At 42.8% G+C, this 21,428-nt stretch overlaps 1 protein-coding gene across 1 annotated transcript in view; it reads right to left on the bottom strand.

Annotated features, from left to right (window-relative positions):
* The window catches only part of ADAM17 (ADAM metallopeptidase domain 17), a 58,011-nt gene extending 36,818 nt beyond the window's left edge, over positions 1–21,193 (bottom strand). The window contains 4 exon segments of the mRNA XM_065401098.1: positions 178–310; positions 20,927–21,089; positions 21,091–21,148; positions 21,150–21,193. Coding sequence (XP_065257170.1) covers positions 178–310; positions 20,927–21,089; positions 21,091–21,148; positions 21,150–21,193 — 398 coding nt within the window.
* Between the last annotated feature and the right edge of the window lie 235 nt (positions 21,194–21,428).

Raw genomic sequence — 21,428 nt, 5'->3', positions numbered from 1 at the left:
AATCACATAACCATGCATATCATTGACCCATAAGAATTAGCCAATCGTAACAGCAAATGCAAAAGGCATTTCTGTTTTGGCAATTATACAGTATTCATTTCAAAAGATAAAAAAAAAAAATCACATAGAATAGAAAACGAATATTAAACCAATATTTGCCACTGATGATTTCATTACCTACGCAAGGCTGAAAAACTTAAGAGTCTCTCTATATGCGATTCTGGCTGGAGGTCCCTTTTCCTTAATGAGTGTTGCTGGATATTCGACAGAGAGAGGATGTCATAATCTGAGAGCACGGATTCAAGCCTCTCTGAAATAGATATGGAGACAGTTTATAACAGTTTCAAGAGGAAAATACACATTAAAATTAAACAATTATTATAGCATCCAGCTGTAACATACATTACAGATATTCCAAACTCTGCAATCCATTTTAATTTTAGAATAATTATAGTGCATTCCTGTAAAGGTGCTTTTTATACAGTCAGTGAGATGTTACAGTATGTGACAGGCACGGATAAATTCACAGTTAATGAAATGTGTTCTAGTGGGAAATTTTTTAGCCCACAGCTAGTGTCACAGTTTTACCATGACCCAACCAATAATTTCTTAAATTGCACTTGTGTTGCGTATGCACCCTCCCATCCATTGGATCAGTTCAATGGCTTCTACTTTCCTATGGAGTGGACCAGAATAATTCATCAACTCCCTCTGTCATCTAATACAGTGGTTATCAACCAGGGGTACGTGTACCCTTTGGGATACTCAAAAGTCTTCCAGGGGGTTCTCAACTCATCTAGATCAGTATTTCTTAACCTGGGAGCTGCAGCCCCCGGGAGGGGGAGGGGGTGTCACCAGACAGGTTTGGGGGGGTTGCAAGTGCAGGGCCGGCATTAGGGGGTGGCAAGCAAGGCTTCGGCTTCAGACAAGCCTCACAAGTGAAAAAGAGACTCAAGTATCACCCTGAAATGTAAGTAAAATATTTATATTCCAATTGATTTAATTTATAATTATATGGTAAAAATGAAAAAGTACGCAATTTTTCAGTAATAGTGTGCTGTGCAGGGTGGATTTGATTTAAATCAAATTGATTTAAATCACTAGTCAGGAAGACTCTATTTAATCATGGATTTCAACATAAAAGTGCATTCTTGTTGGTTGTTATAACCTTAATACATATTCTTCACAACTCAGAGATAGATATAGGTTTCATTTTTAGAAGGTACACACTATATATTTTTAAGTGATTTATTTTGAAAACTTTTCAGATTAGTTTTATAGTTATATCAGAAAATGAATGATTGTTTGGTTATTTCATTTACCAAAGGTACTGAAGCAGATATTTATGAAGCCACTGGGGAGGTGAACCATCTCCATTTCAACAGGTTAATCATTAATATTTGGAGGATTTTCTTGCCATGTTGTATTAGGAGGAGATCATCACCAGATTGACATTTAAAATGTTTTATTTAACTAAAACAACAACCTTACGTATTCTGGATTTTTTTTTTCTTCAATAGCAAACATATAATATTTTAACAAAACAAGCCTATGATTTTTTGAATTTAGTTAAACATTCAAGTTTTTTAAAGTCAGGTTTGTTTTTGTTAAATTTGTTTTTAACTAAAATAGTTAAATGAATTTTTTTTTAAAAGAAACAAAAGTTAAATCAACTATGTCAGCCAGTTCAACATGAGAAACTTAAAATATTGGCTTCTGCAGCTAACTCAGTCATCTTCACCTTCATTTTCCTGCTTGTTCATAATCTGGAAAAGAAAAACAAGCTTTTCTGCTTTTTCAGGTCCCAAATGATTTCTCAATTTGGAATGAATTAGTCCAAAGGAAGAAAAATATTCTTTCTACACCGGCAGAAGAAGCTACTGCTGTTAAAAGTGAGATTATCACTTCAACAGTCGCTGAATCCAAGTGCCTAAGTGACTTCCAACAGTTCACTGGTGTGACTTTCTTTAAAGCACCATCAGCAAACATAAATTTCTTGAATGGTTCTTATTCCCAAACTGGGTCTCTTTTATGGCCTGCTGCCATTATAGGTTTTCCCTTCTAGTGAGAGAATGATATGGTAGATCTCAAATCGATGAAGGCTACACTCAGAAAGACCTAAAGACTTCTGGAATATGCTGCTCAAACAGTTTCACTTTTGTTTCTACTGCCTGTCCCTCCCTTCTCACATTTCTTCCCAGACTTCTTCTCCTTGTCCAGATCTATTCCACCCCCAACAATCTTCTATTCATTTTTGAAACTTTGTACTTTTAGAGAGAGGTAAGGGATTGACTCTGTGTACACAAATTTGCAGAAGGACAATAGGGTTGAGGTCCGTTATTTCTCACCTCTATATATTTATTTATTTAAAAACATTATGGCTGTTAACAAGCATGTTATCTCTGGAGACACAAATCCACAACTGCAAAACTAAGCATCTCTAATGGTATCTTCTAGACTAACCACTGAGTCCCATTGGGTAGATAGAAAGATTAACCTAAATAATCTATACAGAAGCCCCTGGAGCCCCATAAGATTGGGTCCCTAATCCATGAACTATTGGAACTCATTTACAAAACTTTTCTTAAACATTACATGACTATATTGTCTCATACTATAGAATTAGAATTTATAATCCCTATTTCATGATGAGATATCTTTGAGCTATAATGTATCTTAATTAAAACTATTTTTAGATAGGTTTTTTCCTCAAAAAGCATTTTATCAACAAAATCTGATTTAAATTTAAAAAATCCGCTTTTTAATTATTTTTTAAAAAGTCATTGATTTTTATCCACCCTAGTGCTGTGACACTTTTGTATTTGTAGGTCTGATTTTGTAAGCAAATAGTTTTAAAGTGAGGTGAAACTTGGGGTATGGGACAAATCAGATTCCTAAAAAGGGTACAGTAGTCTGGAAAGGTTGAGAACCACTGATCTAATATATGCCAGACTGCATTCTGTTCTCCTCCTCCTTTCGGTGGAGGGGAGAAAATTTTCCCAAATGAATGTATTTCCTTCAGGCATTCCCCTTCCCCCACAACTTCCTGCAATAGTTAGAGAATGGATGGCCCTGCACTGGAACTCTAGAAATTTGACGGGAAATCCAAGCTCTGCCACAGACTTCCAGTGTGACCTTGAGCAAATCACTTAGGGCCCATCGGGAGTTAGGTGCTTTTGAAAAACCCATTAGGTTCTACCTGCATTTTCAGGTGCCTAGGTACCTTTAGAAATGTGGCTTTAGTCTCTCTGTACCTCAGCTCCCCATATGCAAAATGTAGAAAATACTTCCTTTGACTTCTCTATTTATACAGTAAGCTCTTCAAGGGGACAAATAAGAGGGGACACAATAAAAGTACACCTCTACCCCGATATAACACGACGCGATATGTATCCGAATTCGGATACAACGCGGTAAAGCAGCGCTCCAGGGAGGCGGGGCTGCACACTCCAGCGGATCAAAGCAAGTTCGATAGAACGTGGTTTCACCTATAACACGGTAAGATTTTTTGGCTCCCGCAGACTGTGTTATATTGGGGTAGAGGTGTATATAAAATAATGATCTAGAGAAGGGAGAACAGGAACTTCTGTTCTTCCTGTCTCATAACACAGAACAAGGGGATGTTCAATTAAATTAAAAGGTGGGAAATTCAAAACTGATAAAAGGAAATAGTTTTTCCACAGAACACGTGATTAAGTTGTGGAACTTATTGCCAAAGACTGTTGCTGAGATCGAGAAGTTAAGATTTCAAAAGTGATTGGATATTTACATGGATATCAATAATATCCAGAGCTATAATTAATGATAATTTTGAAGGGATATTAAACTGCATGCTTCAGGGCTTATTCTAACCTCTAATAGAGATCAGGAGGAGACCCATCAGGGGGCAGATTATCTGACATCTACTACCCTGGTGTTCTTACGCCTTCCTCTGAAACACCTGGTGTTGGTACTTGTCAGAGACAGGCTAGATGGACCTTGGGTCTGAACCAGTGTGGCAGTTCCTACATACCTCAATATGGATATGTTCAATGCCTAGGCACAGTGGGACCCCTTCTCTGCCCCCTACCCCATCTCAGCTGGGGTCTCTAAGTGCTACTGTAATATATATTTATTTATTTTACCGTAGCACTGTGACAGCCACACAAATGGCCCAACCACCAAACCACAGTCTTAAGAAAGTGCTTATCTAAAGATCCTAAGATTTCTAATTTTACAGGCCAGTTAGTTAAATAGGCAACACTGCTAGCCCACTGATTTTTCCTGAGCTCTTAGGTAGTCGGTTAAGACTGTCAGCTTGAAAAAAAATGAATCAGGAGCAGCTTCAGGAACCACACCTGACCCTCAGTGTCTTCTCCCCCGCCCTCCATCAAGGTATGTCCCTGGGCCCTAGATGTAGAGCAACAACTACAGTGTAGCATTGTAACTGGAAAGAAGGGGGGACACTCGGATTTAATTGTCAAGGAGGGTGGATCGATTTGTGTGTGTATTGGGTTTGGGGGAACTTCAGGAATCTAATATGGGGGAAACTAGGGCAGGGACCACTCCCCCCTTCTGGCAATGCACAAGAAGCCCTGGCCGGGGCACGGACACTCCCACTCTCAAACGCAACTGAAATATGGAATGCCTGTGTTTTGTTGCATCATGAACAGATCAGTGATTCTCAAGCAATTCCATACTTAGACCCCCGACACCCTCCCATGTTTCCATTTAGCAATATGAGAAAGGAGGATGCAACCGCACTGCCTAACAACTGTTTGCAATTCCCAGATTTGAAGAACCCACAACAGATTATAATGGTTTTCAAGCAGAAAAACCTGTTTTCACCTGTGCAAAACTGGTTTGGGTTATTCACAATCTGTTACAGGTAGCATGGCCATAGTTAACTTGTTTCCAAATGCAAAAATGGTCTGATTCACACAATGAGAAAAAAATCCTTAAAGTCAAATTTCACACTTCAAAACCATTGTAATCGGTTGCTTAGGGTGCAGTAAGCAATAAAACAGGTGTTCCACAATTCAGTCATTTGTCACACATCTAGATGGCTCCTGTCACACACTGAACTCTCTGAAGGCTGAGAGATATGGAAGTCTGCTTTCCTTTTGACACTCATTGCCCTATATCAGCTTCTCTCATGCAGCAGTGTTTGGGAAAAATTAAAAACTAGCAGAGGGAGCAATTAGCTCACTCAGCGAGTCTTTTCCATCTCTAGATTCTGTGCAATAAATCTCAGTCTCTTTCAATGATCTCAGCTAAGGAGAATAGTCTCTTTCGTTAGGCAAATGGCTTCAGGAGGCCAGCCCCGCATCTTCTCTGGTAGCATCTCCGGAGTTACCTTATTGACACACAAGGAAATATTAAAAGAAACTAGGAGTGTAGAGTTGATATAGTGGCTGAATAATAAGACTTCGAGATATGTAAAGTAACAAATGACAACCTGCTACTCTGACACTCCTACTTATTGTATTAAATGAACAAGAAAGCACTTGTTAAATTAAATGCAAACACATTTAGGATGGATAAAAAAAATATTTCTGGCAACATACAAGACGTGCTGCTGCCAGGTACTATTCAGTCAATTAGCTCAGATATCAAAAGAAGAAAAAAAGAATCTAATAATATCTGCTAAACACTGATGCCTCTTTATCTGTAAAATATGTTTAAAAACCTACAGACAAGAGAAACTCAAGTTACTTGTTTATCCAGCCTTTGTTAAAGATGAACTGTAAGTAGTTCAACAAAATAAGCTCCGATCCTGCACCAGGGTCCAACTGTACACAGCTCAGTAAAAGGATTGAGGCCACAGTAAGCAAATGTATTTTGGCCAAGTTTAACCACCTCTTCCGCCTTCATTCTCCACTAGCCTTCTACTGCCTTTGACACAGTCAGCCCTTCCCACTCCTCCATCCCCAGCCTCTCTCCTCTGGGCTTCCATGACACTGTGCTGGGTCAGATCTTCCCTTTCTGCTCTCTTGTAGTTTCTTTCCAAGGCTCTAACTTCTCCTCTTTCTGACAGAGTCCAGCTTGGCTCCATCCTTGGCCCTCTTCTATTCTTCCTCTGTAATCTCTCCTTGGTAAGTGTCATATGCTCCCCTGGTTTCAGCTATGATCACATTTATATTGATGACTCCCAAATCTATATCCCAACCCCCTGCCTCTCTCCCTCTACGTAGTCCCATATCTATAACTCTCTCTCTTTCCTTTAATATTTTGCTGCCACAAAGATGACTAAACAGTCCCCCAGGCCCTCTCCCCAAAACTGAAACCACCACACTTGTCTCCCATGTTCATAACTTTGAGATCACCTTTGATTCCTCCCTCTCTCTCTCTCCCCTTTCATATCCAAGCCATGTGGGACATTAGGCAGGTTAAAATATTTTTATTTCAGGGGGGTTAAGACTTTGCAGATCCCACTTGAGCACAGACAAACATTTTCTTTTTTTTAAAAGTTACATTTTAACAAGCATTGCATCAGATCTAATACATCACCATAGAACTAAGGTATTTATTATTGGAGGGGCCACACATCCTTAATCAGAAGTGGAGGTAACTATATATTTTTAGGAAAGAGAAAGATGTCCAATGTTCAGCTACCAATTAAAGTGCTACTCACATCTTTCAACCCCCTTAATTTCTATGATCAACAAAATAAGTTCCCATGATCTCATATCCAATGTATTGCCCTGAAAGCAATAAATAAAATGTAGCAAAAAAATATCAAGTCAGCCATTTTATAAACATGCTTTTGAATTCTATCACTTATACACAAAGGTCAAACTTGTCTAAAAACAGAATTTTAACCTAGAAGGTGTAATTAACATTTTTAAAATCCCGCCTAGGGTTATCTAATGGTACATAAACTCTAGTCAAATCACAATAATTACTATAATTTCTAATTTTTTCAGTGCCTCAATTTATTATTCTACCTGAATCCTGAGTATATTTTCCTATGATAAAAACCCCAAGATACTCTTTAGTTCAACTTTATACAGTAGCAATGTTTTGATAAAAGACCTAATTTCATTCCGAATATAATTCACGACCTGAAATCTGAATCCAATCCAGGAAACACAAATGAAAGTCTTTGATACAAGTTAAGTGACTGTATAGATGACACAAAACAGCACTGCATCTCAGAACATCACTGCACCCAGTCTTATACCAAGAATGATAACAACCCATTAATAAGTCACCCAGTTAGATATACAAATGGATTTCACAGATGAGGTGGGAACATAGGCAGGCCTATGAGCAGCATACTCATGAACATGCATAACAGCGTACACTGTTGTTAGAAAGCCATTAACTAGGGATAAGTCATACAACACAGCTGAGAGGTGCGATTACCAGCATGGGTTGACAGACTCTCACTAGCTCCACTTGAGCTATTGTGCTAAAAATAGCAGTTTGAACACTATGGCCCGGGCCGCAGCACAGGCTAGCTGGCTGAGTTCAGATGGACTTGGACTCAGGTGGTTAGCCCAAACCACCTCCAGGGTCACAATGTCCAGACTACTATTTTTAGCATGCTAGCTCATGATGAGATAGTGCACTGGGAAACACACCTCTAAGCTTCAGTGTAGACATACCCTAAACAGGTTTGGAAAGGAATCTGCCCTGTGGGTTGTTTCATAATTATTCACTGCAGGTGCTCTTGCACCTTCCTCTGGTGCATCTGGTGCTGACCTCTGTTAGAAAGAGGACACCAGGCTAGATGGACCAATGGTCTTATCTAGGGTTGCCAATTTTGGTTGGATGTATTCCTGGAGGTTTCATCACGTGACATAATCTTTAATTGATTAATCTTTAATTCCTGGAGACTCCAGGACAATCCAAGACTCTAGTTCAGTGGTTCTCAATCAGGGGTACATGTACCCCTGGGGATACACAGAGGTCTTCCAGGAAGTAGATCAATTCATCTAGATATTTGCCTAGTTTTACAACAGGCTACATAAAAAGCACTAGCAAAGTCAGTACAAACTAAAATTTCATACAGACAATGACTTGTTTATACTGCTCTATAAACTACACACTGAAATTTAAGTACAATAGTTATATTCCACTTGATTTATTTTATAATTATATGGTAAAAGTTAGAAAAGCAAGCAATTTTTCAGTAATAGTGGGCTGTGACATTTTTGTATTTTTATGTCTGATTTTGTAAGCAAGTAGTTTTTAAGTGAGGTGTAACTTGGAGGTATGCAAGACAAATCAGACTCCTGAAAGGGGTACAGTAGTCTGGAAAGGTTGAGAACCACTGCTCTAGTCTCATCTATCCCATAAGTAGATAGGCAAAAAAAATACTTATTTAGATTGATAGAAACACAGCAATTGCCTGTTATGTTTGCCTGTTATGAGCACATGTACACAGGAATACCTGTGTGTGAAAATGGCTCAAAGCAAGAATTGGTTGTATATGTTAGGCAGTTTATCATGGGACAAGAAACAAGTTTTAAAAACTTGTTTTAAACCCATTTCCAGCTAAACTGGTTCGTAATATTTCTAACAGAGCTTGTTCCCAACCACCCTGGCTTGCCAAGACAGGTTAGAAAAAACAGTTACTAACAAGAACAAGCCAGGGTGGTACTTGTTGGGGAGGCTCAAGTGCACTCTGCTGCTGCTTGCTGATAGTGCCGGTATAAAGTGCCCAGCCAACCCTACGACACCCTCAGCTACTTCCTTCCAGAAAACTCTGTTGTAGAGGGGCAGGAGGGTGAGTCGTGGAGTGGACATTTGCAACGCATCTCGAAAAACAGCAGTTACGGAAGGTTAGTAATCGTTTATTCTTCTTTGAGTGATTGCACATGTGCATTCCACTCCAGGTGACTTCCAAGCAGTTAAATAGGTGGAGGGATCGGAGTTCATGGTTACACAGACTGCAGAACAGCTCGACCAAATTTGCATCGTCTCTGGCGTGCTGAGTGATGGCGTAATGGGAGGAGAATGTGTGCACTGATGACCAGATCACTGCTTTACAAATGTCCTGAATAGGGATCTGCACTAATGCTGCTGAGGATGCTTGCGACCTTGTGGAATGAGCAGTCAAGTTAGCTGGTGGCAAAACACCTGCCTGAACATAACAAGACCGTACACATGAAAATACATGAAGTGATTCAGGACGAAATTGTCTGTGAAAAGATTGGGAGACCCTTAATCCTGTTAGCTACAGCTAACAACAGTTGGGTGGTCCTTTGGAATTATTTAGTTCTCTCTATGAAGAAAGCTAGGGCTTGCCTAACATCCAATGAGTGAAGAAGTTCATTCCTATTTGCATGTAGCTTTGGGTAGAAGACAGGTAGATATATTGCCTGATTGCTATGAAATTACAAAACCACTTTGGGAGGAAAACGGGGGGGGGGGGGGCGGGGACACACATAAATACACCTTATCTTTAAAGAAGACTGCATGGAGGCTCTGATGTGAGGGCACAGAGCTTGAAGACCCTTCTGGCCAAAGTGATGGCCACTAAAAGAACACTTTCTGGGAGGGGTATAATAAAGAGCAAGTTGCCAAAGGTTCAAATGTTGGTCCCATAAGTTTCGAAAAGACCAACTTCAGTTCCCAGGGGGAACGGACTCTATTACTTGAGGGTATAACCTTTCTAGGCCTTTGAGGAATTGGACAGACATGTCATTTGAAAAAATGGACCAGTTATCCACACGAGAGTGGAAAGCTGATATCGCTGCAAGGTGAACCTTGATAGAGGAGATTGCTAAGCCTTGTTGTTTCAGTGCAATAGATATTCAAGTATGTCTTGTATGGATGAACACGTGGGTGAAACTTCATGTTGGGACACCCATAGAGAAAACCCACCTCCATTCTGAGAAGTAAGTAGCCCTAGTGGAGGGCTTTCTACTACCTAGGAGGATCTGATGAACTTGCTCTGAGCAAGTCTGCTCCCTGGCAGTTAGCCATGGAGCTTCCAGGCCGTTAGATGAAGGGAGCTCAGGTTCAGGAGCAGCCAACCACGGTCCTGGGAAATCAGCTCCAGCTGCAACCACAGCAGGATTGCAGTCGCCACAGAGATCTAGTAGAGTGGAGAACCAGTTTTGGTGGGCCCATGCCAGGGCTATCAGAACAACACAGTCCTTCTTGATCTTTAGCACTGCTCTGTGCACGAGCAGAAAAAGGGGAAAAAGCATAGTAAAGATGTCCCATCAAAGATAGTAGGAAGGCATCCATGATACCTGGACTGTGGCCTAGTAGGGAGTAGAATTGGTGACACTCTTCTACCTGTTTGCAAATAGGTCTATCCAGGGAGTTCCCCACTGCTGGGCCTGCAGTGGCTAAAAGTCAACAGATGATAGGATCCAGCGGGTTCCCTCCTGTTTATCAGCACCAACTCTTGTACTGTCAGTCATACCGGTACCAACAGCGTAAGGTCTCTGACAGCGGCAAATGCCTCCGGTATGGTCAGTACTGAGACAGTATCGATACTACACTGTGCAGTACCAGACTCAACGGTGCTTGTGCCAACAGTGCTGACTTCTGCAGTACCAAGGCAGAGGAGTGCTTTGGTTTAGATTGCACTGTACTCTAATCCCCATGCCTGGCCGTCTTTGGGGTCAGGGATTGCCCCCTCTCAGCCGGCTGTTTCTTATGCCTTTTCCTAGGTACTGGGGATGGCGATTGGTGCCAGGACTCTGGTACAGTAGGAGGAGCACTCTTTACTGATGCCGAGGCACTCAGTGCCAAGTCTGAATGGCCTAGCTCAGATGGAGGTCTCAGAGCCACCTCCATGATCAAAAACTTCAGCCTGGCCTCCCAGTCCTTCTCCATGTGAGGTCTAAAGTCCCTACAGATCTGGCAACAGTCCCCAGTGTGAGCTTTTCCTAGGCACTTCAGGCAGCTTGAGCGTGCATTGCTCAGAGGCATAGCTTTGTTGCAGGAGGTGCAGGGCTTAAAGCCTGGTGATCAAGGCATGCCTTGGCATGGGGAATGGACAAAAATTCTGCTAGAACACAAAGAGACAGAACTTCACTACAATTAACTAAAACCGACTACAACTAACTATGTACAGAAAGAAGATGACAACCACTGAGAGAGCTTGCAAAAGCAAGGATAGCAGTTCCAGTGACCATCATGGGTGGTAAGAAGGAACTGAGGGGGTTGTGGGGTCCATTGGGCACTTCATACCAGCACTGTTGGCTTGTGGCAGAAGAGGGCTCTCAAGCCGCCTGATAGGTAACACTGAGGGGAAAATTTCCAGCGACTATGCTCAGGGCATGTACACACCTGGAGTTGAATGCACAAGTGTAATCACTCGAAGAAGCAAACAAAAGTTCCTAAACTCAGTTAGATCCCAGACCAGTGTAGACAGGGCTTTCCATTACTATAAAATTCCACCTAAGGTGGTTATTTTTATTGATTTTGCTAACAGGAAATACGATAGGGATCTTTTCTTGATGGGGTTCCTGCTGAAGACTGCAGAAAACACTGGTCCGCTCTCTGGACAGTGTGAATGTTTCTCTGAAAGCATAAACTCCCCCAGTAGCAGTTTAATTAATTAAAAATAGCCAAAAATCATTCAGAGATTTTGTAAGAAGTGCCCTGTGAGTTCTTCCTCATTTATACATGTATTACCTCACAGCCAACAGCCTTCAATTTTCTTCCCCCATTCAGAACACCAATAATGCCCCAGTCAGCACTGATGAGCGACATTTATCCAGTTTAATACAGTAGGTGTCAGAAATCAGTCTGCCTGTTATCAGTAGTGTATGCGCTATACTCCCTCTTAAAGCAGATATTGCCCATTCTGGGTAAAACATATTGCATTCCCTTTTAAAAGCAATACATTGAAAAAAGTAAAAAACCTCACATCAGTCCTCAACATCACACTTGAAGTGAGACTAATGCAATACAGCTCCGTCTTCCAAAACAAGAGAATCATCATGTGACTCGGCTCTCATGAATCATGAGCTTTCATATATCCTAAAGTTGAGAACAGTCAAGTCATATGATGTAATCCTTCCTCAGGAAGATGCCATTTTTGTACTTTGTTCAACACTCCAGAAATGAATGCATCAGTACTGGACTTTTACAGAGCAGAATACAAAGTGCTACACTGTGATTTAACGTATCACAAATAAATTTTGGATGGGTCAGAACCCAGGTAGATACAACCAGTAACTGGCCAAACCTATAAGATCTTACACTCAACTTGCTGTCATTTCTCTGTTTGGATACAACACGGTAATTTCTGAACACTGCATCCAGTCAATTCCAAAATTTCAGAGAATGTTCTAGGCATCAATGGGCAGAACCCTATTGACATTTGGTGAAAAAGGTGAAAGTTAGAAATGGTGGAGCAGAGCTATCAGCTTCAGCTACCTTAGTAATTGTCTACAGATCAAAGAAATGGTTGATAGCAGACATTAACATATTTCAGCATAATACCCCTCATTTTAGCTCTATCCATCTTTCCAATACAGTTTAAAAAGGGAGGGGGGAGAGAGAATAAGAATGGTGGGGGTGCAATGGAGGAACACATATCACTCCTAACATGGTGGAAGGAGCAATGGAATCCCTGAAACAGAAGGCGACAGGAAAGTGGCACAAAGGGAGGCTGTGGAGGAGAATGAAGAGATGAACACAATGAACCCCTGATATGTGCAACAAGTGTGTTTTACAGAAGCAATAAGGTGTGGAAACCCCAAGTCAAAAGTTAGTCAAGAACCAAGCTCTGTATGACAGGGGAGTTCCTTGAGATTTCATTGGTTGATGCTTCAAGGACTTTCTTGAAAAAGACAGTTGTGATAAACTTAGATACACAATCTGTAAATCAACAAAGACTGTTCCAGACAACCAAGGGTATACAGCTCCTTTACATCAATATCCTACTGAAATTAAGTGTTTGATGTTAAGTTCTTTGGGCCACAGTCATCCCCGATAAACTGCATTAAAGTTCCACCAGGAATGAATCTGGATCTTCATGTTTAATAGAGGTTCACATTTGGAACAGAAGTTTACATTTGTCTACTCCCCCACCCCCAACCTTCCCCCAATGGTGGCCATATTTGTTGGGTTTCCTGCATACACAAGATAAATTCCACAGCAACAGCAAAGTAAAACTGAGAAGGAGTCACTGTTTCTGTGAGCTATAAACGGCGGCGGCAGCAGCCTCAGTCCTCTGCTGCTACTACTGTATGAGGAGTGGAGCAGGAAAGAGGAGAGAAACAAATCATCATGGAGAATATAATCTCAAATTTGTTTTGGATTGCTCACAACTCAGGCTGGAGTTGTAACAGAGGAAAGAAAGTCTAGCCATAGTTAGGGGAACACACTCAACTTGAAACCTAATCAATTTTTTTTAAAGTGTCAGAAGTAATTTCAAGTACTCTGACTCCGAGTCCCCGTCAACTATTGTGATTTTACAAACATTTACTTACTTTTGAAACTCCCCTCCACCCAACATTGTGAGAGACACACGCAAACAAAAGGGAAAGCTGGCCAAACAGGGAAAACAGGGAAACACACAAAGTACACACACTAAACAGCCAACAACAACAAAACCCACAAAGTTATTGAATTACTAAGACCTTACCTACATGGGAAAGTTTTTCAGTATGTTTTTCTGCTAGACCTATACCAAAAGAGTACATCCATACCACTTTGCTTATGTCAAATTAAGCTACTTCCTATGCAAATCATAGCACAGAGCTGTGAGGATACATTTTTGAAATAGTAGAATTCTGGGACTTTGGGTCATATTAAACTCCCATGACAGCTTATAATTCATCTGGTTTTAGTGATTCAGTGATATTTTCAAACTGCTGTCAGGCAGCATGGTTAGTACCACAATCCTGAGAGTAATTAATATGAACAGGGTGCCACAGATGTATTTACAGTCATGCGGATGGATGGCTTTGTTTGAGTTGGGAGACAGCTATCAGCACAGCTGCCATGATGTCGTGCAGATACTGCTAGAGGAGGAGGAGGTCGAACAGTTACTTCTGCATAACATCTTCCTGAAGCAGTTTCACTCAGTGAAGTTCAGCCAGCCCCGACTGATGGAACAGGTGCTGCAGAAATGGGATGAACAGCAGTAGTGGCAGAACTTCAGAATATAGAAGGCTGCTTTCCTCAAGACCAATGCAAAGCTCTCCCTAGAGCTGCAGTGGCAGAACACCCACATGAGTGTTCCCTTCAGCATGGAGAAGCATGTGGAACCATCTGGGAGCTCACCATCACCGACTGCTAACAGTCAGTACCTGACCAGTTTAATGGTGGCAGATCAGCTGTCAGGGCTGTTGTCACAGAGGTTTGTGCTGCTATTAAGAGGGTGCTGCTGCGCTGGGTCATAGAGCTGGGCAACACACAGGAGGTTATTGATGGATTTGCACGTTGGGGGTTTCTGAATTATATAAAGGGCCACTGATGGAACCCACATGTCTATTATCTGCCCCCGCCGCACCAGGACTCAGAATTCATCAACCACAATGCCGTTCCATAGTGCTAAGAGGTTTGGCTGATCACTGTGGTAGGTTCACCAACATTAATGTGGGGTGATCTGGAAAGCTTCATGATACCAGGATCTTTAGAAACTCACCCATTTTATGCAATGAAAAAATGGAACTTTTGCTCCCAAGACCGCGGTGGACTTTAATGATGTTGCAATTCCTCCTGTCATTCTGGAAGTCTCAACTTACTTTCTGCTTCCCTGGCTTATGAAGCCCTTTACTGGGCACTTGGATAGGAGAAAGGAGCAGTTTAACTATATCCTGAATAGCTACAGAACAGTGGATTGTGCACATTTGGAAGACTAGAGGGAAAGGGGAGGAGGTTCATGAGAAGGCCAGATGATTTTGAGAAGCACATGCCTCACGTTATAGCTGCTTGCTGTTGTGCAAAACATCTGTGGGAGCAAGGGAGAGTGTGTCTCACCATGGTCTGAGAGGCAGAGGTGAAGAGACTTGCTGAACTTTATAAACAGCCAAAAAGGATGCATCTGCAAAATGACCTAACTGGTCAGGGAAACACTGTGCTTGTACTTTGACGTCAGGATGTAGTGGAGGAAAAGGAATGTAATGTAACCAAGAAAATGAATAAAGTGAATACACTTTGTGTGGCAATTTTATGGAACTGTATCTCAACAAAATCTTTCAGCAAAATTGTAATTAATAAAAAAAAAAAAAAATCTTTGGATTTAACAACACACAGCACAAAGTTAAAGCCAATAGAAATGAGGCACTCAGGCCCAAAGTCAGACCCAAAGTGCTGATGCACACATCATTGTCAGATGAGGTAACAAAAATATGTAGGTGAATATGTAGCTGATCTCCTTGTTTTGTTTTGGGGGTGTTGTTTGTTTTTTGTGGTACATATGGAATGGAACTGTGGGAAGGGCCTCTCTCTTGTACTTGGTGGAGTAAAAGGGTGTCCTAGACTCCTGTTTTTGACAGGCTGCAGGACATGGTTAGGTTGGTGTCCCGGGCATGGGGAAAGAGCAACACCATTCTCCAGAAAGTTGGTCTGCTTCTGCATCACATCCAGTATCTTTTCCCGAAGGCCCCTTTCTATATCAATGCATTCCCTTGACTGCTCGCTGATGTTCTCTCTCTCTCATTCTGATACTAGAGCAGGGGTAGGCAACCTATGGCACGCAAGCTGATTTTCAGTGGCACTCACGCTGCCCGGGTCCTGGCCACCTGTCCGGGGGACTCTGCATTTTACACCTCTACCTCGATATAACGCTGTCCTTGGGAGCCAAAAAATCTTACCGCATTATAGGTGAAACCGCGTTATATTGAACTTGCTTTGATCCACCGGAGTGCGCAGCCCTGCCCCTCCGGAGCACTGCTTTACCACATTATATCCGAATTCGTGTTAAATCGGGTCGCGTTATATTGAGGTAGCGGTGTAATTTAATTTTAAATGAAGCTTCTTAAACATTTTAAAAACCTTATTTACTTTACATACAGCAGTAGTTTAGTTCTATATTATAGACTTATAGAAAGAGATTCTAAAAACGTTAAAATGTATTACTGAAACGCGAAACCTTAAATTACAGTGAATAAATGAAGACTCGGCCCACCACTTCTGGAAGGTTGCCGACTCCTGTATTAGAGCATGAAATCTTCTCTCCATTTTTCTGTCTTTATGACCTTTTGCTCAGATGCTGTCATGAGGTCAGCAAACATATCCTCCATCATCTTCTCTCCCTTCTCTTAGGGCTAGTCTACACTACCCGCCCGGATCGGCGGGTAGAAATCGATCTCTCGGGGATCGATTTATCACGTCTCATCTAGACGGATAAATCGATCCCCGAATCGACGCGCGTACTCCCACCTCGTCAGGACGAGTAAACGCCGTCGACGGGGGAGCCGCGGCGGTCGATTTGCCGCCATCCTCACAGCGGGGTAAGTCGAATAGGATAAGTCGAATTCAGCTACGCTATTCGCGTAGCTGAATTTGCGTATCTTAAATCAATCTCCCCCCCAGTGTAGACCTAGCCTTAGAGTCTGCCACGCCTTCAGCCACTGATAATGCCCCTCTCTCTGAGGGCTCTGACATGTACAGTGTATAGCACCTGACGAGTGCCTCACATTCACACACTATAATACCATGCAAGTATTTATTGTCCTATTACTAGTTTCATGTCAACAATGATAAAATGTGGCTTTTCTTCCCTCCTCAATTTTTAGCATATTCTTCTTCTACTTTTACCAGTCTGAGGTACTTTTGGGGATGGCAAGATGTTTTCCACCTTATTTCTCCCTTACACAGGACCAGTGCTGGCAGGAGGGCCTTCCAAAGGGCTGGTTATTAACTGTATGTGCACATCTGTAGGCTGTCCTTACATTGGTGGATTTTACCCTAAGGCAGGGGTAGTCAACAGGCGGACCGCGGGCCAAATCCGGACCACCAGATGCTTTTGAACAGACCCCAAAAATCTTTTTATTTACTTATTATCATTCTTGTTTTCTATGGAGTCTGGAGCTTGACTATACCTTGACCAAGAAATTTGGACCTTGACAAAAACTAATTGACTACCCCTGCCCTAAGGCGTGTTCTCAAGAGGAGGGTCCCGTTCAAAAAAAGCAATGGGCAAACCTGAAAGATATGTAGCACTACTATTTACAAGGATGGTGCCCCACAGCTGGAACCGGGGTAGAAGAAAAACACCATCTATAGGGGATGCCCCAAGTAAGCTTCATTGCGTTGCAACGTGTATTCCAACACAGAGCAAGATCTTTCTCTTTAATTCTATTTTATTATGCTTGCCGACCAGTACAAAGTACACTGTAAAATTGTTTCTCAGTCAAGGGTATGAACCCTTTTTGCTGGAAAAGGGTTAACAACGCTGAGGGGTGGACTGAAAATAACCATGATCTTCTGTAACTTGTGTATTCACAAATGCCTTATCTCTGTGCATTACGAAATGTCTCTGTAGCCTCATTTGGACAATTCACATCATATTCTAATGCGTGTTTGATAATGTAAAGGTGACTAGCAGCTCAGGGCACTGATCAAACTGTGACCCAAAGTTTTTTTTTTTTTTTTTAATTGTTTTTTTCTCTTTCTGTATCTGCCGCTACAGTTCCTCCCATGAAATGTGTATTGTTTTTTAACCCCTGTGATGCCACTACCTTGAGCAGGGAGGGGGCCCATAGTTGACTGTGAGGGAGAAGAAGCACATTTGGTCCATGGTTGTGGGATTTGGTATATCAGGGAAATAAACTCTTTTGCACTTTTGGGGCTGTTGCTATTTTGAACACATGGGAGGTGGGGGGAAGATGGGACAATAAAAGCTAAGTAGGCAGAAAGGCATATCTGTCCATTCATACATAGCTCACATCTGCCCAAAGTTGCAGTGCCCAGCTAGTATCCAGAACAAAGTTGTTTACATTTTCGTATTCAGCTAGTACCAGGATAGTTTATTGCAATACAACACATAATACTAACTGGTTGAGATCCCCTCTGCAACACTATCAGGCGGGCTCCCTGCCTGGGTCTTGGGGCCTATCTCCAATGCTGTCTCTACTTGGGGTCAATCTCTAGCTCAGGGTTAGGTATGCCAAAGAGATCTTGGTTGTCTGGGGGAACCTCTTCCTTGCTGGGTTCTGTAGTTGGCTGGGTGCCTTCTAAACTGCCACAATTTAGCAGGGTTCCACGGTGGCCTATTGGCAAAAATCCAATCCAGCTCCCCAGTACATGTGGATACAATGAGAACATTAACTGAGATCTTGTTTTTGTCCCTGCTGAAAAATGGGTTCTTCTAAGAAACAGAAATTGATACATGAAGGACTCTGACTGGACAAACATCACGGCAATTCTGAAGTGTAATAAAAATAGTCCAGAACATATGAAAGTATATGCAGTGTTGGAAAGAGCTTGAAATTCGTTTAATGAAAGGGAAAACAATTGATCCTTCAGAAATGTATCTTACTGAAGATAAAAAAAGTACTGGTGAAATGTTTTGATGCACCTGATTTCAATCGTGCAGTCATTTGCAGAAAGAAATCTTACTTTCCATTGTTCTTCTGGCTCAGAGAATTTATACATGCCAAACAGTGGAAACTTCTTGAAAGAAGTGGATCAAGTAATGGAACAACATGTAGGATGTGTTCAAAGGGGTATGATCCAGGCTCTCTATTTAGGGAAAGACATTCAGAATGAATTGATTTAATAAGTCAGCAAGAAATTACTCCAGAAAATAGTGAAACGTGAAGGAGTCAAAATATTACTCTATCATTTTAGACTGAAACCCCAAGGTTAGCCATCAGGAACCAACGTATGTAATAATTAGAACAGTTGTGGTTGACAGAAAGCCAGAAATTAAAGAACTTTTCCTAGGTAATACATGAAACAATTGGTCTCAGTTTCTCAAACACAATTTTAGAAAAGCTTGACAACTGCAGAGATCATTCCTATGACAATGGGGCAAACAGGCAAGGTGTTCAAGCTTGACCGCTACACACAAAAAAATACCCAACCCTTGTGGGTCGCATACATTGCATTTGGTTATTGTAGATACTGAAAAATCATCACACGATGGTGCTAGTTTCTTGGGATACCTTCAGAAACTCTACAATTATTTCCTGCTACCACACAGCAATGGGCTGTTTTGTGCCATCAAGTTAATGTGAAGTTAAAATCTTGAAGTGAAACAAAATGGGAAAGCAGAGTTTAAAATGCAGTAAGATTTCAAGCTGCTGAAGTCACAAGAAGGCTCTGTTGGAGGTAAGAGAAATGTACTGAGGTCATGGCAAAAATAGAGCCTTGGCTGAGAAAATTGGACCATACCGTTTACTGATATGCTCAATTGTGTGGCAAGACATTTTGATTAACATCAATCACATCAGCAAGCTTCTACAATCCTCTTCTATGCAAACTGATCTGGCTACAAATTTGCTAGAAATTTTGCTTGGAAAAAAGACAGCTAAGGGGGGATATGATAGAGGTCTATAAATCATGACTGGTGTGGAGAAAGTAAACAAGGAAGTGTTATTTACTTCTTCTCATAACACAAGAACTAGGGGTCACCAAATGAAATAGGCAGCAAGTTTAAAACACACAAAAGGAAGTATTTTTTTTTTTTTACACAATGCACAGTCAACCTGTGGAACGCCTTGCCAGAGGATGTTGTGAAGGCCAAGACCATAACAGGGTTCAAAAAAGAACTAGATAAATTCACGGAGGACAGATCCATCAATGGCTACTAGCTAGGATGGGCAGGGATGGTGTCCCTAGCCTCTGTTAGCCAGAAGCTGGGAATGGGTGACAGGGGATGGATCACTTGATGATTACCTGTTCTGTTCATTCCCTCTGGGACACCTGGCATTGGCCACTGTTGGAAGACAGGATACTGAGCCAGACGGATCTTTGGTCTTGACCCAGTATGGCCTTTCTTATGTACAGCAATTAGGGTCATGCAAGCACCCTCTGTATGGCGTGCCCACCCATTAAAGTAGGCATTAGTAACAGATATGAAGCATGCACAGTGGCTATTGTGATAGCAAGAGGTGTGCATGAAATGATTTCTCTCAATGCAGAGGAGACATTCACTTTCATGGAGGCTTCATTAATGATGAAGTTTCCCACCTGGCAGTTTAAGTTGTCAGCTATGAATGGATAGTCCTACAAACACTGACCATTTCACAGTGCTGGTTAAAGAATCATGTCATGGAGATAGATGCCAAAGTTAAGTTTTGTTTAAACACAATGTCTAATATGGTGGAAAATTGATGTTTTGTTTAAATGCAGTAAACTCAGTTTTGAATGTAAACATATGATTTGGAATAGAGACACCACCAAAACAACAGGCAAGAATTTGCTCTGTTTGTCCAGTGTTTGCCACTAGTCTGCAGAAGCTACCATAATAAACATGATTAATAACAACACAAAGTCTGTGGCAGAGCCAGGAACTGACCCCAAACATCCTGAGAACCAGTCCAGTTCTTCCTTGCCCAGTCCCTGGGTCACTGCTTTCCCCAGCAGGGTGCGTTTATGTACATATGTACAGAAGCACACACACCCCAGCCCTTATAAATTGATAAATAAAATAAATTGATCACTCCTCCCCTTCCCCCTAGCAGTGGTCTCTGGCACAATTCTTCCCTCCCTCACTCCCAAACGATGAACTCTCCTATCCTCTGCCCCATACCGGGATCACTCCTCCCATTACCCACCCCCATACTATGGTCACTCCTCCCCTCCCACACAGTGTGACCATTCCTCCCCTTTCTCCTAGCAGTGGTCTCTCCCACCCTCCCACATACTGATCACTCTTCTCCTTACCCACCCCTCCTGCTAGGTCATTCCTTCCCCCTCCCCACCATACAGTGAGCATGGCTCCCTTTCTCCCCGCCCCCCAGCAGTGGTCACGCCTCCCTCCCCCCCCGCAGTCTCCAGCTCCCCATGCACTGATAACTTCTCCCCCCCAGCCAGCGGTCACTCCCCTCCCCCAGCCCTGCCCGTCCCTTACCGAGGCGCTGCTCCGCTGGGCGCGGCGGGTGTTGGAGCGCCCCGAGTGCGGGCGCCCACAGCAGCAGCAGCAGGAGGGCAGGGACCAGCGCACAGAGCCGGAGCCTCATGGTGCGAGCGTGGCTCCCGCTCACATCGGACCGGGAAGCCTCCTCTGCACCGGGGGGACAGGCTCCGCCGCAAGGCGCCTCCCTCAGCTCTCTGCCGGCTCCCACAGTGCGTCCGGCCCCAGGGCCCACACCCGGAAACCCGGCTGCCCGCGGAGCATTGTGGGTGTGGCGGGGCCGCCGCCATCTTGTCCCCGGGCCGGGTCGCGGGGCGAGCCCGGCGTGGGCGGGGAGCGGGTCGCAGCCCCCGCAAGGGACGCGCCGGGGGGGGAGTCTGACGCCGACGTGAAGGCCACACACGGCGAGCGAGCGAGGCCGCTGCCGGCCCCAGCCCGGAGAGAGGGGCTGACTCAGGCGCGGCGGGGGATCCGGTCCCTCCCGTGGGGAGCCTCACCC

Source organism: Emys orbicularis, chromosome 3, assembly GCF_028017835.1.
Source record: "Emys orbicularis isolate rEmyOrb1 chromosome 3, rEmyOrb1.hap1, whole genome shotgun sequence".
NCBI lineage: Eukaryota > Metazoa > Chordata > Testudines > Emydidae > Emys > Emys orbicularis.
The sequence above is the reverse complement of the archived record's forward strand: the minus strand, read 5'-3'. Positions and strand labels throughout refer to the sequence as shown.